This window comes from Sander lucioperca, chromosome 18, assembly GCF_008315115.2.
Source record: "Sander lucioperca isolate FBNREF2018 chromosome 18, SLUC_FBN_1.2, whole genome shotgun sequence".
Taxonomy (NCBI): Eukaryota; Metazoa; Chordata; class Actinopteri; order Perciformes; family Percidae; genus Sander; species Sander lucioperca.
Window position 1 is genome coordinate 18,872,344 of NC_050190.1, and position 22,405 is coordinate 18,894,748.

Consider the following 22,405-nt stretch of genomic DNA (forward strand, 5'->3'; position numbering starts at 1 on the left):
GGGCCTTCTTCACACACAACCCAGTTTTGACGTCACTCTTTTTCTCTCTTTCAAGCTGCTTTACACACACAGAGAGTTTCTCAGGGTATGATCTGGCACAAAGAGGCCTGTGGTGTTGGCTGTAGATTTTTGCTGTGACCTACTAATCACGGATGGAAAGCCTTCTTCCCTGCCCTAAACTCATGAGAGGACTGGTGTCCTCTGTCGCTCCACCTGGCAGATCCTTCTCATACACACTACAGATGATGTTCCAATGATAAAACACAATAAATTAATAATTGAATAATGTGCAGTGGTTCTACAGGCTGAATTCAGAGTATAGTGTTGAAAGGGTCTTAGCCAGTCACTTCAGTAAAGGGCTAGTTACATGAATAAATGCATGGTATGTAAAAAAATAAATAAATAAACCCAAGCTACAAGGGTGTAGGGGCAACCATGAGCCAACAACGGCTTCAGTGCTTCTTGGCAAAGAAAGGTATTTTGATGATTGGGGACGGACAGTGCTGTCTTAACACATCAGTCATATTATTACCACTCAGTTGTTGAGGTTTTCCCTTTATCACTATGTATTGTATATTGATCCAAAAAAGGGTCCTAAACAAGAGGCCACAGGGCATTTATTGATTCATTTTGTGCAACAATGGACGAAAACATGTCACAATGTTACATTCACTTCGGCGGAATCTTAGTTACAGTGGTGACGTGTTAAATCAATTGATCAGCTCATTTCTGGAACTACCTCAAGTTTCATTCAATACAACAGGAATGTGATTTCAAGGCATTAAGAGATATTTAGAAAACACTGGGATGTCTTAGATATACCAGTGGTCCTCTTCTACCTAGAAAGTAATGAGGTACAATATTGGATAAACATGGCACACTACAAGTAGGCTATGCATGACACAGCACCAATTACATTTGCAAAATGTGCAGCAAACTATTCTCATACTTCCTTATTTCCACATACCTCTCTTTCTGCAACAACAGTGGAATCCATGCAAGAAAAGAGGATACAAGTACTTAACTCTGACCTGGACTAAAAGTGACAAATTCATGAAGAAACGTACATCGTCAAAGGTTGACAATTATACTACATACATGTCATACATGTTTGTTATAGCTTGTCACGACCTGCATATTCAAAAACACATCCAAAGAAGTAGTATTTTTAAGACGGACGAATGTGACCACTGTATAGAATTATCTCAATAAGATATCAGATGACTCACCTCGCCATGTTTACTATATAAAGTTACAAAGAACCTTGCAAGATGTCCAGTCATCACATCAAAGGAAGAAACCTTGGAATCATTCGATTGTCTTACATGCATTATTTCCCTTGAATATTGATCCAACCCAGAACTAAATTCAGGTTTCAAAACGGTTGGCCTTGTCCCTTTGTACCACCTCTGGTCCACAGTCCATGTGTGTTTCTTGATCGTTCTTCCTCCAATCACAGGATCTTTTCAGACAGCTTCACATATGCAATACCTGAAATATCCTTAGAAATGTTGTGTAGGCCATTTTAATCCCAAAATGTTCCTGTTGATTTCATGTGGCGAACATGTGGCGAACAACGATCAAAGTGACGTGACGTGTTACAGGGTAGGATTACCTGAGTGTGCAATAGTTTGAGCGAACAAACGTCTTTCTAGCGGTCAGTTCCATTAACAGTCACTCCTTGGTCTCAATTCAGAAGCCACGAAAAAAGCAGCCTGCTGGGAATGAAGAGAGCGGGGGGGGAGAGGATTATCTGGCGGTGGATGGATTTCCTTATGAGCAGGGAGGATCCTCGGACGGTGTCAGGGGGCTGCAGGGGGGCACTGTACTCAAGGAGCGGAAGGCAAAGATGGAGGGATCGTAGGTGTACCTGGGTGGAGGACGGCTGCCTGTCAGATTCTGAGGACAGAGAGAGACGTCATGGTGAGAAACAAACCTGTCAGAAGAAGATGTTTGGAAATGGCATGGATTACCTGCTGTACTTTAGTTATGGTATTGTCGGTCAGTTACAGTGTGTCATTTCATTTCAATAGTGATATTTGTTTTTCTTTTTGCAGCATAAATGTGTGGCTGTGTCGTAAGACTGTGAGAAAAGTGACTGAAAACCAAACCAGCAGTGATGGGAAAATGACTGCAGCTTATTAGAACATTTTCACACAGATTTTTTTTCATTCACTCTGCAGGTTCAGTGACATAAATGCTTTTCCACTCACCGAGCAGAACCTTGCTTTTTGTGGCTCTACAAGTCCTCTGTCTAAATTTAGCCCTGGTCTTTTTCCTCCCTACAGGAAATGACTTTGTTGGATTTGGCAGTGAGGCAGCACTTTCTCTAGAGCCTGCTGAAAGGGGTTGTGAGAAGGTGGACTGAAAAAGATTAGGACCTTGAGACAGATTCACTGTAATTAGAAGCTGTGGAAAGTCTACGGAAAGACTTCAGTGTGTTTGTGTTTATAAAGATAGCTGTATATTCTTATTGTCAACCGAACACCTCTCTGATAACTGAGACAGATGCATCCCTGTAACTGATTCTGGAAAATACCCAGTGACAACAATGCATGTGAAATAACCCCATTAACAGTGCGTGTGAGACTACAGGTGTTGCTATGACTTCAGCCAACATCTTAAGGGATTCAGTATTGACAACTGAGCCACAGTAACGCGACAACAATTCCCAATACCACTTAGAGCTGTTTTACCAACCAATGTTTATATAAACAGGCCAAAAGAGAGAGGTGGAAAAACTAATCGTAGCCCAAGAACAAGTTATAGTAAACTTCATAGATGTGAACTGTATTAAGACGTTCACCATATGGTAGAGTCAATCCAACTCTGTGTGTGTGTGTGTGTGTGTGTGTGTGTGTGTGTGTGTGTGTGTGTCAGGATGGCTCCCTATCCACGTTAGCAATCCCCACAGAGTTGTCCTGTGGCCACATCTGCAGTATGATGGACATTTAGGGCCCAGATGGGTCAAACAAAGGCCCTAAATGTACAAGGCCCTCTTTTTGTACAGACATCAAAAGCAGCAGCTTAAAAGCTGAGTTAAAACACCAGCAATATCTCACTTGGGGGGGGGGGGGCCTTGTGTGAGGTGATAGAAGTGATAGAAGTGAGAAAGTCAAAGGGCTAAAGAAGGGATGCCCTGATCATCCTGATCATGTTGCTCCTGATCCAAATAAGAGTCCTTTAAAATTGTATATCTGTCCATACATAGTCTGATCCAATACGTATTTGTGTATAACAACAGATGTTTCCATTGATGTTTTCTAGAATATTTCATAAGTGCCCTATGGTATTTTATCCTCTCATAATTTCCACCGTGAACAAAATATGTCTGCTCGGTGAATCTTTGGCTAAGCTAACCGACTGCTGTAGAGAGTTGTATTAATCTTCTCATCCAACTCTCTGCAAGAAAGCAAAAAAGCGTATTTCCCAAAATGTCAGACTGTTCCTTAAACATCTGTTTGCCCTAATGCTAAGACCAAAAATTCCTTTACATCACATCCAAGCCATGTAGTTTACCTCAATCAAAAAAATCAAAGGGGTATGCAGCCCATTTCCCTTCAGTTTAGTTTTCCCCTCCACTCTCTGCACCATTTCCCCTCACCTCAATCAATCTTCGCCTTCCTCTCTGCCCATTCTTTACGGTGGCTGAAATCAGACGCCATCACTCTTGCCTGCTGCAGCCTGGGAAGCTCTCATAACCCCACTCTCCTATTCACCTCCAACCCCTAGAGAGGGAAGGCCTAAGCAGCAGCAGTGGCTGCCAAAGCTATGTTTTCCTAATGCTTCTACATGAACCCCCCCTCTTAAAACACACACACAACCACGACCATCGACCTCCTCAACTCCTGTAACTACTCCCATGCTTGAATCCAGTCTCAAAGCTGGGGCCCCATCCAGATCCAGTGTCTCTTCTGGATCCTGGCCAGGAAGCCCAGGGTTGACAGATAAAAGAGGGAACGAGAGGTAGACAGAGGTAGGTGAAAGAAAACAGCGGCGAAAAGATATAGATGGGGTTGATCACTGTGCACAGTTGTACAAAGGGTAGAAAGAGTCAACGCAAGCCTCCAAATGGCTCATCAGTCCAAAGACTCCCTGTGTACTCACTTCAAGAAAAATCTATTAACTGGAACATACCCAAAGCCCACAGACGTCACTGACAGGGAAAATAACACTACCAACTACACCAGCGAGAACGGAGGATAATGAGCAATATCTCTATGTATCAGTGGAGCTAAACAGATAGCAGCCGGCCAGGCTATAAATGGAAAATGACTTCATCCCTGGAAATACACCACAAGGGAACCGACAACACTCCACCTCCTCTTCCTCCTCCTCAGCTCCATCTCTCAGCGACACTTATTTGTTCTTCCTTAAACACTCTCAAAGATCAGTTTTAACATTTTGTATTGCTCATCCATACTTCAAAATGGAGGATTAGAGCAACCCTAGATGATGTTACAGTTGGTGTATGTGTACATAAACAAGTGTGATAAGGTTCCATTGACACTAACCCACACAACGTGATAATAACGTCACTTTTCTCACCACACTGCGCATCCTTCTGGAGTACCCTGCTCTGTGCCAAGATGCCCAGGCTTGTTCCAGTCGACTCTCCAACATGCTTCCCTTAACCCACTACAAACAAAATCAACCCATAGACAGTTGCAGTGCTCAGTTGGGGGATGATTATTGGAGGTTGTGTTTTGGAAAGCCACTTTACAGAAAGATCAGTCGGGACACAATCTTGGGAAAATACCTTTGTGTTTACAAAGCTATTTAGGCGAGTAAACGTGCACTTCTAAGACCACTAATGGGATAAGTGGAAAGCTCAGATATTAAAGGTTGTTGAGATCAAGAGATCAAACAAAAAAAAGAGCACATTTTTCTTGTCTGCGTCTTTGTCTTAGGTATCACTGCAGTAAACAGCGTTTTAGCTGGGTGCTGTTTGCAAAAGGATCCTGACAATGCTATCAGATTTTCAGACGTCTCAGGCATTGCTCTGTTGCTAGCAGGGCATGGGAACAAACGCTGTTGCCAGATGCTGTCCCAGTATGCAGTTGGATGGACATCAAGGTGCTGGCGACAAGACAGGCCGGGCTGTTCACGGGGGCTGAGCAACCTCGCAACCTCATCACTGCTGTAATGGACACCTTGATCTGGATTGCCAATTATGGGTCTGCATAAAAGGAAAAGCTGTGTGTGTGTGTGTGTGTGTGTGTGTGTGTGTGTGTGTGTGTGTGTGTGGAAACTAAGTTGAATAAAAATGGCACTCACTCGAATCTTTATAGTCCGTGTTTTCCCTCCACAGTTCTTTTTCAGCAGCATTTTCTGTGGAGAACAAGAATGCACAATGACGGCCATGGAAGAGCATACAGTTCTCAACTAAAAACAAACGTTAGCAGCATCTTTTATGTACATCCATGACAATCCCAAAACGGTGTAAAACCTGCACACTTTGTACAATTCGATAAACTGTTTTACCCTGAACCTAAAAATGTTAACATTAGTACAGCTGCCTGAATAAAGTTACGCTAGGTTTAAGTGCATGTGAATGTTGATTTCATCAAGCATACTACTACATTATTTGAACAGTAATCTTTACAATAAAACAGCATGATTTGAACTGTGTATTGGCTGTCAGTTAACAATGAGGATGATCAAGTAAGTGAGGCAAATCCAGCTGTCTCACTAAACTAAAGAGTGGGTGGATGACGCTTATGCAATATCCTGTCTCCAACTCCCCTCCATGTCCACGCAGCTCCACTATTCTCAAAAAAAAAAAAAAAAACAGTGGGGGTGGAGGGACCACACAATCATCGAATTGTCTTGAGTAGGGGAGGTAGATTCTAAGGGGGAAGGGAGCACTGGAAAGAATGGAAACACAAGACTCCTGCTGTTGGTGTGATGTAGGAGAGAGCTGGTGTGCACTTGCCCTCATGCTCACCTCCTGCCAGCTCTTTTACTTAACTTTTTTATCAATGGGATTACAGTCCATGTGGGTGCAAGCTGCTTGAACAGGAATTTAAAAAAAATGGAAATCTGTACTTTGTATTTAATTGAACATTTAATTGAATTGAAAGATATATTTGTATTGACTGTTGACTGTTTTGTTCAATCATAAAAAATATGAGCACTTTAAGGACCATAAATCTGTCTTAATGTTTTCGCTAATTTACTACAAACCTTCAATGAGCCTACATTATCTCACCCAATATCAAAATGATAATGGTTGATCATTTTTGACCTTCTCTCTTTTCGTCCTACACATCCATCACTCTGACTGCAGTAGAATCATTCTGTCCACCCAACACCACCCTCCTCCTAAAGGCCCTGACACACCAACCCGATAATCGGCCGTCAGACAGCCTGGCGAGGTCGGTGACTCAAGTCTGTTCGGTGTGTTCCGTGCCGTCGTCAGTCGGAGGAGCCGTCGGCCTTCATTTGGGCTGATTTGACATGTTGAATCGGAAGACGGGCAGTCGGACTCAATGACCAATCTGATTGGTGGAGTGCTAACCCGGAAATGACGAGTGGGATGAGTGTGACTAGAGTCTCTCAAAATCTGACGAAAATCTTTTAAACTGACCTTTGTCAATCTGAAATGAAGACAGACTATTTCTCGCTTAAAATGTTTTCAGAAACACATTTCGGTGAACTATTTTCATAAAATACGAGATCGTATTCCGAACGAGCCGCCATTATGATCGGCTTTGAAATTCCGGAGAAGCCACACCCACGTGACGTGTTCGTCCAATCAGCTGCCGGCTTTCATTTTTTGGGCGACAATACAGATTAGCGCCGCCTGCTGTTATGGAGACTTATTACGTCTTGCGTACGCGCAGAACGTACGCTCAAGTCGGCGTTGCTTCGGTGTGTTCCGAGGCACTTTTTGGGCCAACTCGGGGAGGCAGTCAGTCCGACTGCCTTTTCTGCCGACGGTCGGCCGTCGAGTTGGTGTGTCAGAGCCTTAAACCACACACACAAAAACACATGCACGCACGTGGTTATTCATGAAAAATAAAAAGAGTAGCCTAATTTATCTTTAGGATTGTTTTAGGGGGGAGGGGGTTGATTTAAAAAATTTTGTCTGTGTGACGTTTGGACATAATATAATTTATATAATTTATTCTGGTGTTATTTCAATTTCAATGACTTATGTAAATAATTAGAATTTCCATGTCGTGTATGAAACCTGCTAAGCAAATAGTGTTGCTTTGGCTTACTTTATCTGGGCTAATCCCCAGGGAAAGCTATAATATAACTATGTTTATATCTTAATATTTACATCGTCTCATATCTCATAATACGGTTGCCATGTTTTAAACTGCCTATATTTGGAGCAATTAATTTCTTATGTAACGATACCACACATTTTAATGATGAAACAATGAGATAATATAATTTCCCATCCCTCACAAATAGAGGTGCAACGGATCACAAAACTCACAGATCGGAACAATTTATCAATAACAATAACTTTTGAATATAATTACTTCTTTCACCAGTGAATTGCTGTTAAAAGACAAAAACAGATGAGAAAAGGGTATTTTACAATAAATTTGAATGCACCATGAGGTTTACCAGTTTACGAGTAAACGCAACATTTAGTCCCGTCTGCAGTGACCAGTGCTAGTTTGTGTCTTTTAGCTCACAGCATTAGCGGCAGACTGTTGTACGTCCCGCTGTTGGAATCCTCTACAATGAAATACAGTCACACTACACCGTTTAGCTGTCAGCATTTTAACCGCGTTCTACTCGCTTCCGACGCTTTCAGCGGTGTAGTACGACGTCCACTGGGGGCGCGTTGCGTATCACGGAGCTGATTTCAATTGCCAGTGCGAAGGCGGCGTAAGGCTCAAGCTAACGTTATTCACACCGGGGCCAGGTAGCCTCGCTTGCCAATCACTGGCCTTAGGTAGTCCTGGATAAGTAGTGTCCAAAGAATTAGGGAACCACAATTGGACTTTGACATTGTTTCAACATTCTCCCAATAAAATAGGTAACAGTTAAATCTGAAAATGATTCATCTCCATGTTAGTTAGCACATGGAGACGTTATGTAACAAATACAATTCCCCCAATGTTTTCATCAATCCTCTTTACTAATTCATATACAGTATAACAAAATGCTTCTCATATGAGGTTCCAAAAGTAAATAATAAAACTGATCTAAAATGTTATTTTATGTTTGACAATCCATCCTAGATAGCAGTTGTGTACTCCCCCTCTACCTTCCAGACATATAACACAGAATTCCCCTGTGTTTTGGCACCTTTAAATTGCTTTTTCTAAGGAACTAGCTCAGTCAGCTTTCTTTCTTAGGTTTAAACTCCAGAACAGCATATGTGAAAGAAACTACATGGTGACGGTGTAGAAGTTGAGGAAGACTTGACTGGAAGTTGTCCAGCTAAAGGGTTAATGGGAGACTGGAGCTGCTTCTGCTAGCTACCTCTGTAGGCCCCCTATTGTATTCCCTGCACCACCTCCCATTCCACTTGACTGAGTGTGCACACACTCTCACACATACAGACACACTCACAGTGTGGCAACAGACACACATTGATACAGCAAGAAACCCAGACAGGAGGATGCACACATGCAGACAGGCAGGATGATAGACCGTGGCGTACCGCAGACCCCCAGACAGACACACACGCGCACACGGGGACCCGTCATTGACATAATGCATTCCCTAGCCCCTTACCCTAACCTTAACCATCACAACTAAATGCCTAACCTTAACCCTTACCCTCACCCTAACCATAACCTAATTCTAACCCTAATCCTAAAACCAAGTCTTAACCCTCAAACAGCCCTTTAACCTTGTGGGGTCCAGCATTTTGGGCCCCACAAGGCTGTGCAGACCCCACAAGTATACTGTATTCCCCGGTTTTTGGACCCCACGAATATAGTAAAACAAGCGCGCACGCGCACACACACACACACACACACACACACACACACACTCTTCCTCTTCTTTTCTCTTCACCCATCTTATTGCTGCCCGCTGTCTCTCATCATCTGTTCTTTCCCTCTAAAAACCCAATGGACATATGGACCCCTGAAACCTGCAGTTTCTATCTCTGCAAACACACACACACCCTTTCCCATCCACGGTGTGGGCCAACAAGTCTATTGGATTTTAATGATTAGTGGACCAGCTTCTCCATGACTCATTAGTGGCTGTCGTTTTTCTGTTGTGTATTTAATCCTCTCCTTCTGCCTCCACCCCTTCATCGTTTCCCCTCGCTTGCCAGCCTTTGTGAGAAACGAGGGCGGACATCTGCCATCCGTGCCTCCCTCTCCTTCATCCCTCTCCAGCCAGACCACCGTGGTGGCGCGCGTCCGTCTATGGACTTTGTTTGCTCGTGCAAGCGTGCACATTTGTGTGGCCATGTGTGTGTAGCGTAGCTGGTTAGTAGTATTAGTGATACATCACTGTATTTTTGGACCAAATCCTCAGCCTGTTCTCAAATCACTGTTTGAGTTGTTCACAAGGGGGGGGGTAGTGTAAGGCTCATCTGCTGTTTGGTACTTTTCACATTTTCAGTGGAATACACTATGATAAATGTATCAATATCGTGATATAACACTAGACATCCTCTTAGATTTCCGATAACACATAAGTGTTGTCTTTTCCTGGTTTGAAACACAAAGTGCCGTAATTTTCTGAACTTACCAGACTGTTCTAGGTCTTCTATTATTTGCCTTCACCCACTTACTAATTATATCCACATTACTAATGATTATTTCTCAAAAATCTCATTTTGTAAGTATTTTGTAAAAGAACCAATAGTGAACGCTACAATATTGGCGCAATATTGATAGAGGTATTTGGTCAAAAACAATGTGTGTGAATTGTATTGCTAAGAAAGTGAAATGGATTTTTAGATATGAATGGCATCCTGTGAGTGCTTTCAAGTACTTGGGAGCAGAAAATGAATCTGGCTAAACCACACCACCTTGTTGGGTAATGTATAATAATGTGTAACAGATGAAAATATATAGTGGGCATTGAGTACTTACAGTTTTGATTCTTTAAATATATCATTTTGGTAAAAATATGTAATTATTCAAATATCTATTTATATAGGAGTTTAACTTTTACATTTTACCTATTAATATGTTAACAATATATTATGTAATAATTTGACTGTAGACTGTGTTTTAAGCCAAGCTAACAGCCCCTACCCACTGCATTGTTCATTATACCCCTGGTCTAAAGAGTTGGATGGAACAAACAACTTAGTGATGATTTTGCTTGGACCCTTCGCAATAGTGCGGACTATAACAATTTAAAAGTTCTCAGCATAGATCATGGAAATCTGCCAACTACGTTGTAAGATATCTTACCAAGTCGAGATTTTGGGCAGAGGTTGGTGCTAGTAAAAAAAAAAAAAAAAAGTCATGAAGTATCTAACTATAGCTTGGACTACTAACCTGTTGCATTTTCTCCAGATCCAGACTGGGCCTCCCCGGCTCCCCGGCGTAACTGTGCCGATATTTTCTATAAGGTGCTGACTGGTCAAAGTGGGTCAAAATGATGGGCCGCGCCACTGGCTGCACCACCTGCAGCTGAAAGCGCAGGGGGGGTGGCTTGAGGCTACGTGGTGGACTGGAGCTGAAGAGTACAGGGCTGGGGGAGGCAGCCAGGCAAGCACTCGGCTCAACCAGGGGCCTGGCAGAAGCAGCCGGCGACCCGCAGCCACAGAGGTCCCGCACCTCCTCATCACTGGAGGCGCTGCTGTGGTGATCACTGTGGCGCTGGGGACACGCAGACACCCACTTCCTGTTGTCGCCGCAGCTGATTCGCTCCAGCTCTTCCTCTGAAGAGTGGCGATCCAGATTAGCATCTAAAAGGAGGCGAAGGCGTCGTAACCGGGCTGGAGAGAGGGGACCCTGGTTGTGCTGCTGGCTGGTCGCCAAGGGTGTGAGGGCACAATTTCTCCGCCTCTCTAGAGGAGTAGATAAACACAAAATGTCAAAGGAGAAGGTGGAGAGATGGCTGCAATAGAATGCAGATGCTCTATAATGCCATATTATCTGTTGACTTGGAACATCTTATTATAATGCGTGAATCAGTAAGTGATCTCTTAGCTCTGTAACTATTCTTTTTTTTTTAAAGTAAAAAAAAAGATTTGGTTGGCAGAGGGCACTTACCTCTGTCAATCTGTGCAAGCTCCTGGTTCTCCCCCTCTGAATCATCACTCTCCCCTCCCTCTCCACTGCCATGGTACGAAATCTGGAAAATAGGATTGAAGTTACACTGTAGGTCAAATAAGGTAACACCTCAAAAACCAAACCGTTACATTGGTAAAAGTTTGTAAAGAACATTCCAAAAATGTCCATCTTTTCCCTTTTTTTAAATCAAAATTTGCCCCACGCAGATCAACTATCGAGGGTTTTAAATGTAGGTATCTAACTAACAACGTCAAAAATAATTAAAGAGCAAAACCTTAAGCATTACAATGATTTAAATAAGACCAAATCCTAATTTGGAGTTCGACCTTTGGAGTCATTTTGCAATTTTTTGCAATCTTTGTTGGCCACAAAAACAGACCACTTACCAGCAACACAGACACAAACATTTACTGTAATGGGCTTCCAAAGAAAACAAAAACACGGTCTACATTTTTGTCGAAAATTTTCTTAATCCAATTGTTGTGTGGTAATTTCTACAGTTGCACTACATACGGTATAGATGCTTTATGTCACAAACGTTGAGTTACGGTTCTGTCCAAGTTACATTCAGGCTACTTTCTTTTCACACAACCTGAACCAGTATGTCCCTTTAAAATCAATTCCTTGTCTACACGAGAAGCAACAATACAAACAATACAGATACCCTGCAGACTGCAACTCTATGAGTTAAGTAATGCGCCTCACACTCAGTAATTACCACTCCGAGGCCTCGCTGAGCAGCTGCCATCTGCGCTTGTGCGCGTGTACGCTTACACACATACATCCACACAAACATACAGTGTGCTCCCTTCTACTCCACACACACACACACACACACATTCTTTCGTTCTGAAAGAGGGAAAATGGAGAAAGGAGCCTTGGCCTTAGAGCCCAATGAGGGAAGACAATATTCAATTCATGTTGTGTGTATAATGTTCACTGTGTATTTGAGTGAAATCAAAATGCCACCTGTCACATTACTGTGTATTAAAAATGTAAAAAAAAACATTTCCTATCATCACTAACTCTACTGTAGCTCAGATGTGTGGTTTCCTTAATTTACTACTTTTTTATGATTTGTAACTAGACATGACATGGCATGATTTCTCACATCAAAATAGATACCAAAAAAACAAAACATAAGAAATGGTAAAACACTGCAAATAGTCATCCCATACAGTCTGATGGTCCAGCATAGTACTGAATACTAAATTTCAAGGTATCAAATAGCAGATTAAGGATATGAATGTAGACCAATGTTTCATGGTAAGATCACAGTGTTGACACTGTTGTTAAATATATTTGTATTTTATTCTGAGTGTAGCCTTCTTGCTTTTTAATGGTACACGAGCTGTGGGACAGATTCTAAGTGAACAGTTACAGAGCCAGTGTACAAGACAAAAAAAAACCTTGGCTCTCGAGGAGTCTAGATGCTAGCATCACATCATAAACTCTGTAGGAAAATTACACTGAGGAATAACTGTGGGAAGGAAATGTATTTTGGCAAGTGGCTGGCTCAGGGTTTCAGCTACACTGTACACTCCAGTGAATTATTGTTGGGCAGCATCCATGAAACAGCTGAAATCCTATTAAAACTTACTGCTGCAGGATACTAAGAATGAAGTGACGGTGGTGGTTCATAAACTTCTTGTCTTACATAATTTTATTCAGAAGAGAAATGAGTTTAGTCTGAGACATTCAATTCAGTGTTCACACTCAGTGAGATCATCAAAATGAATTGAATCGATGATTAGAATGACTCTTTTTCCCTACATAGTTTACCTTTTAAAGCTACAGAGTAAGTAACCTAAGGATTCTGAAGTTTCTCCACAGAGCAATCATTGTATGTGCAACTAGATGCAAATATAAGCTGACAGTAACAATTTGGCCTTTCTTCCCCCTTAGGGAAAGTCTCAGAGGTTGTTGATGGATCAGAGAACAACAAAAACGTAGCACATGTGTAGCTCACTTGTACAATACTTTTTTATGTGTTTCAGTCTCTGTCACAAAAGCACAGATACACTATTATCACTGTAACACTAATCGCTGCTTAAAAAACTAGTACAATCTGAGAAATCACTATTTTTGCAAAGCAGGTCAGTGTCAAGTAACCATAAAACATTGAACTATGCAAATCTTGCCTTGCCTTCTCACAGTTATCTGATATCAGAATGTAACTGTTCTTACAAATGGCAGGATTCGTGCAGATTGAGTGTGAGAGAGAGCAAAAAAACGTGCATGTGTTTTTCAGTTAACCACATCTGATAGGGTTATTGCGTTGGCATAGAGCTAGCTACAACAAATACTAGACTCTGCTTAACTGACGTTTAGTTTATGGTTGGACCGGATGACAGTGCTTTCCCAGAAGAAAAGGAATTTCACCGTTAAACTCTACTGTAGCACTATCATCCCCCAACTGGTGCCGTCAGACAGCGCCTACCAAGAGTCTGGGTCTGTCCAAGGTTTCTTCCTAACAAAAAAGGGAGTTTCTCCTTGCCACTGTCGCAATAGCTACTGCTAATGCTTGCTCTTGAGGCAACCACTGTAATAGTTGGGGCTTCGTAAACTACAGAGTTTGGTCTAGACCTACTCTATCTGTAAAGTGTCTCGAGATAACTCTTGTTATGATTTGATACTATAAATAAAATTGAATTGAATTGAATCATCCCAGCTCCAAAATATGGTGTTTTTAAAATAACACAACATACGCGATTATTGAAAAGTAAATAAGCAGCTACACTGATGCACAATAGTTTAGTTGTAGTCTGCATTTTATCATCACAAATGAAACAAGAGTAGTTTGGATTAGCATCTGGAGGTAAACGTGCTTGATGCATTTGATGACAATGCACTTTATAGGACAAACAAATTTATAAAAATATAAATTTGTTCTACTTCTGTTTCTTGGTGCTTCCAGTTGTTCATTCTTTTTTCTAGCTCCTGTATAATACTTTGGTTAAGCCTGGATTGCACCACTCCAACCTGGATAGGCTGCCTCATATTACAATTCCCGCTGCTAAGCATTGATACTGCCTTTCCAGAAGTTTTTTTCCCAAACACTCAACTCTTGTAAGCTAGCACCTCACAAGACGAACAGTACTGTACAGTATTGCAACGAGATAAGGAACTGTATGCAAAAGGAAAAAGCACACGTTAACATGAAGCGCACAATCACATCCCAAACCAATGTTCAATCAGGACCAACCCCAGTCACACCCGTCCCCACACGCTTATTAGTCCTTAGCATCACATTCACAATGAAAACAAACCGTGGAGCTGGAGACAAGTTAGGCTGAAAACAAGTGTGAAAATGACATTTTAAAAGCTAAATGAGCCTCTGTGCTGCTTCCACATTAGTGTACTAGAAGTATCTCTGTAATAGCTTTAAAAAAAACATTTTTAAACTGTGATTAGGCTACATCATTCAAATATTATCTTCAAGTCAATCACTGGTGGTGTTTTTCATCATCTTGTCCAACTACTAAATTTAGCTCCACTGCTACTTGCATGACAAGTGTTCATATTGTGTTTGAGGTGAGGATTTGGACTGCTATCAGCCATGAGAACAACATGGGCCTGCATGACAAGCATCCTCAAGCTCTTGCCATCTTTTTCTCCACAAAGTTTTGCAGTACGGAAGAAATCCATGTAGAGGTCTGAGACCTGACCAATGTGTTTATGATCTTTGAAGTTGATATGATTATCAATGATGCAATGCAATACACAGTTCAGTCCTTAACATATTTGCACATCTCTGCCTGCATTAAAGCATATCAACTGTGGTATGAGTTTCTGTGCACAACTTTCTCAAAATAACTCATAAATGTGTAGAAAGTGTCAGGGATACAAAATGGCATGTCAGTTCTTATAATTTGGCAGGTTAATTTAATTTAAAAAATTGCAATAAGTGCAACATCAAGATTGCAAAAATACATAAACATTCATTTCTGAGGAAAAAATGCACAGCCTCATATTTTTCATCTATATGAAAGTCTTACACCAGTGTCTATTAAGGCAAGTAATTGCAGACTACTCAATATGATTCAGAGCTTAGGCACATAAGCAAAGTGAGACTGCAAGAATAAAGCATAAAAAACTGTTTTTGTGCATACATGCATAGACAGACAAAGAGTTGTGTGTTTGTGTGTCAAGAACAGTTGAATGAAATCCTTGTCAGTCCCTTGCATCGCTGAGCAGCTTGCTAAGCTGGATCAATGGCAATGTCACAGTGTACACACATCACCAAGTACACACACACATCCACTTTGCACTGTCCTTCCACACAGACATGGACACTGTCACACTCCATTCCCCCTCTCATGAAAACACACTACACAGGGTCAGACATGGTTGATTCTCTTTCCCTCACACTCCAGTGGATCGTCCTCATTGTGTAGTATGAGTAGTCTTGATTAGTGGAAGCTACTAGGATAGGTACTGTAACAAGGCCTAAGGGACAAAAACTGGCTAGCCTAATTTCCTGAAATGGTCAATCAGCCCTCGATCGTCCAGTAAGCACTGCAGCAGATTTCAAACTCCAACATTATCTGAGTAGGGCTCAGACTTGAATGGCTATAACGGTTTGTGTATTTGTGCGGAACGTCACGGTCCGGGGGTCAAGGTCTCCAGAGCACGCAGCCACACGCAGAATAGTAACCTGTAGATTGATGCACGTAATGTGGAGCCAAATTTCACAAGTGCAAGTTCCACCTGGAAACTTTTCGCCGTTCTTTTTCGATCCGATACTGATATCGAGGCGATACTAAATCAAACAGCTGGATCGTGACAATGGGGCCGATCTATCGATGTGCTGTTCCATTTCACAGTTGATCCACCGTTTACATTCCCATGTGTGCGTTCAGGGGAATGCAAGTTGAAATGTTTATTTACCGGATACATTGTTTTTATTGTTATGATTCTGTAATCACAGTGTAAATGAATAACGGTGGAAAATGTGTCTTTTATCACTGCAAATGGTTCCGAACAATCTCGTAGGACAGTTTCTTACTGTTTGTAACTTATGTATATTTTGTTGCCAAAAATGCATACAGTTTTCCTGAATGGTATGAATTCCTAGGTTATATTAGCCCACTGTGACTAGAATACTTTCACTTTCATGTTAGTTTGTAGCTTGTGTGTTGTAGCCAAGCTGTAGCCTAAGCTATCAAAAGATCTGCAGCTATTGAATGAATGCTATTGCATGTATTATTAGTTGTTGTAATAGCTACATTGTATTGTTTACCTTTCAGAACCACACACACACAATAAAGTGCAGCATATTCTTCAACAGCCTCAGACTTAATTATTTACATCAAGTTTTGTAGGAGCATAGGGTGTTCATTCTAACAGATGAGCACTTCACGGTTGTAACTGAGAGCAGCCAACCTGTAACTATTGAGCCTCTGCAACAATATCTACATATTTGTTCAATTTTGTTTAACAAAGTTAGGAAAGCAATGTTTCAGTCAAGCCCAATGTTGCCTTACACATAAAAGAATGACCCCAGTCACTTCCACACAGTGAGGCATATAGCTTATTAATTAAACACTGGTATTGGATTGGTACTCCATATCAGCCAATACCCAAAGCCCAGGAATCGATAGGTATCGGGACTGAAAAAGTTGGATCGGTGCAAACCGATACACCTTTAGCAACATTTGCTGAGGTTAGCACAACAAGCTGATTGGTGTGCAAGTCAATCATACTAGCTACAACAGCAACGGAGAGGGAGTTGTGTATAAAACCTAACGGTATGTGGCCGTTGGTCCACCGTCGTACGGTATGTGAATGGAAACACATTGAACATGCTAAAGCTTCACGCAGATGTGCTGATCACCGGGACAAGGAAAAGGCAAACCATATTTTCAATTTCATAGCATAACAGACGCTAATGTGACCTACTGCTTTTTGGGGAAGTTTTTTTTCAGTGCTTTGCAGTGTAATACAGAAATGTGCCTTATTTTCATAATGAAAATAGAATACCAAAGATGCCAGTGGGCAAAATGTCCCCCAGCAAGAGGATTTTGTCTGTCTTTGACACTTGCACTACTGTCTATGACTTCTCTATGTGACTTCTGTGTACCGTTACACTCCCAGTAACTTGACAGTATTAAACAATAATGTTGCTACAACAAATCCTCAAACTAAATCCATCAGAATCCGAATGTCACTTTATTAATCTTTGAAATCTTCAAAACTATGGATGTCAATATTGAGCCATAATGAAAACATAGACTACAACAGGGTTTACACCTGCTCAATCAATGGCAGAATGTTTCCTCAGGGCAAACACTTAAAGTAGTATGCAACCCAACTTTAGTTTGCTAACATTCACAAGACCAGAGAATCTGCAAATAAACAAACACATGAAAAACTACACCTTTAATTGTTTGCTTATTTGAGCCTTTTAACCACATGACAACGCTGATGATTCATTTTAAAAAGGGACACACCCCAGATGCCTTTACTCTCCATGAGGAGTACTATTCCGCCAGTAAAAAGCTTAGAGCTCCCAGCTTAGACTTTCTGAGTTCATTTTAGTGATGTTGCCGTGCTCTCAGATCTAAGTAATTCACTTGGTGAGTACAATATTATAGTTACAGATTACAATGAATGCCACAGCTACAAAAATAAGACTCTAGTTGTAATACACTGTAATGATCCTTTAAATTTCCTTCGTTCAAAGGTGATTTGCTGGTTGATGCTGGCTGACTCTTTTCCAATCCATAAGGCCTAACCTGTGTGGATTCAAGTTCTGGAGCCTTCCAAACCAGGTTTCTTACTAGTTTCAAAACTGGCACACTGGCTACTTACAAAGAAAGTCAACTGGCAAAAAAGAAAATCATATACGAGTCACTTTTTTTGTGTTTTCATACTTTGATTTAACAATCGTGATTGTTTCCATTTGGAATTCCTTGTAAATAGTCGGAATATCAGTTTAAAAGATACAAGGCTCAGCTTGAAGAAATCTTGTGCCTCGGGCTAGGATGTAAGCAAGCAACAGGCCTAGTCACTACTCACAATTCCCTTTTACCAGCACACTAACCATTTTTAGCAAAAATAACCTTGTCACTGAGCAGAGCAACAAACACAAACAAGAGTAGACAACAGGGATGGCACACTTTCCCCTCTATCCTCAGCCAACCCTTTGAACAGGGGCCACTTTGGCACAAAATGGCTGCCATGCGACTGTACAGTTGGTTGACGCACAGTATTGTTGTGGATGGAGTAAGTTAGTGACCCATGCAGGATACAATTCAACCCTCTACTCACCAAAAAGAGGCATTATGCAAACGGGGCAGTAACAATTGCGGAGCACTTACATGGATTCTGCAGTGGAAAATTGGAGGGTAAAGATGTAGCTGTCGGGACAATTATAGCCCACAACGAAAAGAAAATTTTCTCAAATGTTTCTTTTTACTAGTCTTTGTATACATTTGAATAGGCTTCCATTGCTATCCCCTTGCCCACCACACACACAGCTATTTCCACCTGGAAACTATAGCCCCTCTATTTATAGATGAAGAACCTAGACTAGTTTCACAGGTATGAATGTGACACTTCAACAGATTATTCTCTTTTAAAGAAGTCTGGAAAATGAGTGATCTGGGGTGACTTACTTTCTCAAATGTCAAACAGCCATATTACAATTTATGAGTCAATGATCTGTGAGTGGGAGAGTTTGTTGACATGCCACGTTCGCTTATGTGTTTGTGTAGCAGTGTGGATCTCCGGTTTCTTCTTGTAAACATCTGGCTTGGTCATGTAAGCAATGAAGAGTAAATTACTTCTAACATTGTAATGAATAGGTTGAGGTGCTTAGAAGCAGAAAATACCTCCAAACAACACATGCTTAAATATGGGAACACACAGGGTGGCAGAAGCTGTACAGTCAGTTGTCTGTCTCATGGTGTATGTGACTGTGTGTGTGTGTGTGTGTGTGTGTGTGTGTGTGTGTGTGTGTGTGTGTGTGTGTGTGTGTGTGTGTGAAAGAGAAAGGGAAAGGGCTCAACTACCACGTTCAAGCAAGGTTGCAGGCTGAGCTCAATATGTCTAAATGAACAAGTCTCAAGACAAAAGTAAAGTACGCTTTTCACAAACAATCGTATTCCTTTCATTTTAGCTGTAACGTTACTGTACTGTGCGGTATGTACTGACAACTACAGCATGTGAATTTAAAAAATGTTACATTAACAGTATTCCCATAGTATTACGTTACTCTGTAAACTTACCTTCAGTTGGAAAGGATGTATCTCATTGAGTGAATGTCTTCTTAGCTTCTTCGTCAGCGTCTTTAGCATTTTCTTCTGAGTAGCTTATGGCTTATTCCTTGCTATTACGTTTTATTACTGTTGCTGTGACGGTTACTACAACTTCATTAACTCAGACATGAGCGACTGTACACATTTAAAAGAAGGCACACGGGACTACCATTAGACTGCAAACTGCCAACCACAAAAAACAACAGCGTGAGCAATTGCAGTGCACACTAGCTTCAAGTTAGCTCGTGTCGAAAGAAATAATACACCGAAATTCGTTGAACTGCGTAACGTTAGATGTGGCTTGTTTTCAAAGGCTTTACGTAGCAAACTTGTTATTTTCAGGTTCATGAGTGTCTCCGTTGTTGTGGAAAGTATTTTTCTTTTCCTCAGGCGGTTTTGAAAGATGCCTCACTCGCCGTAGCCCCGGCTTACTCCCGGAGCTTAATTCAAAGATGTTTGGAAAATTAAAAATAATATCAACTTGTTGGCATTCAGACACGCACACACGCACACTCACTCACACACATACACACAACCAAATGCACACCAGCTGCACGAACACTGAGTGCTCCTCCAGCTTGAGCGTATTGCCCTCTGATTGGCTGTACTGCTGAGTGATGTCATATTTTCTCTTGAGGAGGAGGGCTGAGAGTTAAAGCCACATTATCGTCTGTTTATTTTCTCCTTATTTCAGGATAATAATTTAAATGCAATAAATATAAATCAGTCTTCAGCAGACAAATATGTGTAATTTGATAAGCCAGCCCTTGCTTTTGATCAATTATTATTAATAATAAATGTAGGCCTACTTAATGTATCAAAAGTCTTCAATGCAGGGAAATGGCCCGTGTATATGTGTGTAAGTAGTGTTTTGCTTTTGGATTTGGTTGAGGTGGAGCAAATGTTTTATTATATAAATGAAATATTTTATATACTAATGGTGCGTTTAATCAATGCATCCCATTATATAAGGTCATCATACGTTTTGTATGTAAAATCCTAATTCCTAACTGTAGCTGTCCAATCAACTGTGGAGACAAAATGACAATATTTCCCACTATCAGTTTGCATACTCAAGTAAAGTACTATACCTTATATTTGCTCTTGGTTATTTTCCACCACTTCATTATGAGCTTGTGATATAAACTGAACATAAAACAAATTGTGTAGATTTTCACAATTATCTTGCATCAAAGACAGCCTACATTATTCCAAAGACTGAATACAAAGATGATTATTATCACCCAAGGTTTCATTCTTTTCTTTTTTTTAATCTATAAAACTAAAGACATTGTGGTGGTCATTGGGGAAAAATGTTATCATGTGTGTACATTGTGGGACCTGTGACATAACATCATGTGGTGTTCTGGCCATTCCAGTGGCTGCCAACAACCAGACCATCTCATGAAACCAGAGAGACAGAGTGAGATGTGAAGGGAGAGCATGTCAGGTATAATTGGTGTAAGTGGAGCATCCAGTTTCAATGATGTCATTCTTTGCAACCACTCTAAGATGTTGATGCATGTGTGCATATGTTGCTTGCATGTCCTTGCATGCATGTGCACTGTAGCTGCATTTGTTATCTCTGTTTTCTTTTGTTTTGGTAAAACAACAACAAATTGGAAGCATTTTTAATAATTTAACATATTTGGCACATAACTGGAACTTTTTCTTTAGATGAAAGTGTTCTCACTTCTGTAATGTTTTCACCGTACCTTGGATTTTCTGTTGACAACATTTTGAGTTTCTGCAAGTGTCTCTTTTTTCGTTGTCTGTTCAACCATGGCTATCGCTGCTCATGCTACCATACCCAGCAATTGTTGTGTCTATTCCAAAACCTGCAGTTGTAAATGTAAAATGAATCTGTTAGATTAATTATAGTAATTTTGGGTTTAGCTTGTTTTTTTCCAATGCTCATCTCCCTGCTGCTGTTAAACACACAGACAGAATGCTACGCCTTTAAAAGCTTCTGGCTCCCTTGTTTACGTGGGAGAGGCTTTCTCACTTAACACCTCTGGTCAATGACCTGGTTAACTTTCCAAGGAACCTGTGGCTTGGCTCCAGGACAAGCTCAACGCAAATCCAATTTGCCACTGAATATAGCAACAATACCTAAATCCTGTGTAACATGCGTAGGTGTTTCTAATAAATATAAACTATACAAAATCATGACAAAAGAAAAAGTACATTGTAGTTATGATCACATGTAGTCCTCGTCAAATTATTTAAGAGACAGGCTGCTCGACTCATTTTATGGGTTCTTGTGTTGACTTTTTGGCCACAAGAGGGCAGCATTTGTGTTCTTGTAGAGGCAAGGAATAAATGGATTACGTCAAAGAAAAGATCCTAGATTGAGTCAGAAATCCTTTAAATGGGATTGTGTGGGTATGGTGGAGGTGGGTGGTATAGTTAAAGTTACTGTTACTAATATTACCTCTGGACTTTGGATGATGGTCATCCAGAAGTAAACACTGCATTATGGTTTATTCTTTTGAAAATCACCTTTTCACACCCTGCTGACCTCTGGGAAGCGATACAGGTCCATAAAGGCCCGCACATCCAGACTTATGAACAGTTTTTACCCATGTGCCATAAAAGAACTGAACACTAAGAAATAATGGTGCAATAGCAGTCTTTCTGCAAATACAAATGTGCAATATCTGACTTTTTTTTTTATTATTGTATTTACTATATTTATCGTTTTTATTCTGTGTCTTTTGCCTTTATAAGGGTACTGTCATTTTATTTGTGTGCCACTGAGGGTGAGTTGCGGAAAAATTTTGTTGGACAGCTGCTGTTCAATGACAATAAAACGTATTCTATTCTATTCTAAAATTAAGTAAACTATGTCCCACATAAACAGCATTGAGACACACCTTTTAAGTTGTTTGTGTTCTCAAAATCTCACTTTCACTCAAAATGCATACTTTTTTCAATGTCTCTCTGATCAATGGATATCTT

The 22,405-nt window shown here is 40.9% G+C and overlaps 1 protein-coding gene and 1 long non-coding RNA gene across 3 annotated transcripts; one reads left to right on the plus strand and one right to left on the minus strand.

Moving 5' to 3' along the window:
• Positions 1-599: 599 nt before the first annotated feature.
• Positions 600-20,003, minus strand: si:dkey-16j16.4. 2 transcript variants are annotated; one of them, XM_031321211.2, is made up of 5 exons: positions 19,415-20,000; positions 11,163-11,244; positions 10,443-10,957; positions 5,278-5,331; positions 600-1,899 (listed from the first exon to the last, which is right to left on the minus strand). In XM_031321211.2, exons 1-5 carry the CDS (start codon positions 19,481-19,483, stop codon positions 1,774-1,776), a joined length of 846 nt encoding a protein of 281 aa, XP_031177071.1. In that variant the 5' UTR covers positions 19,484-20,000; the 3' UTR covers positions 600-1,773. The 2 variants fall into 2 exon arrangements, with proteins under 2 accessions (XP_031177071.1, XP_035850320.1); XM_035994427.1 differs by lacking the exons at positions 600-1,899; positions 5,278-5,331 and adding an exon at positions 8,963-9,351 and having other exon boundaries at positions 19,415-20,003.
• Positions 1,789-5,386, plus strand: LOC116065669. Its single transcript, XR_004108786.2, has 2 exons — positions 1,789-1,923; positions 4,911-5,386. It is a non-coding gene; the product is annotated as an uncharacterized LOC116065669 (long non-coding RNA).
• Positions 20,004-22,405: the final 2,402 nt, after the last annotated feature.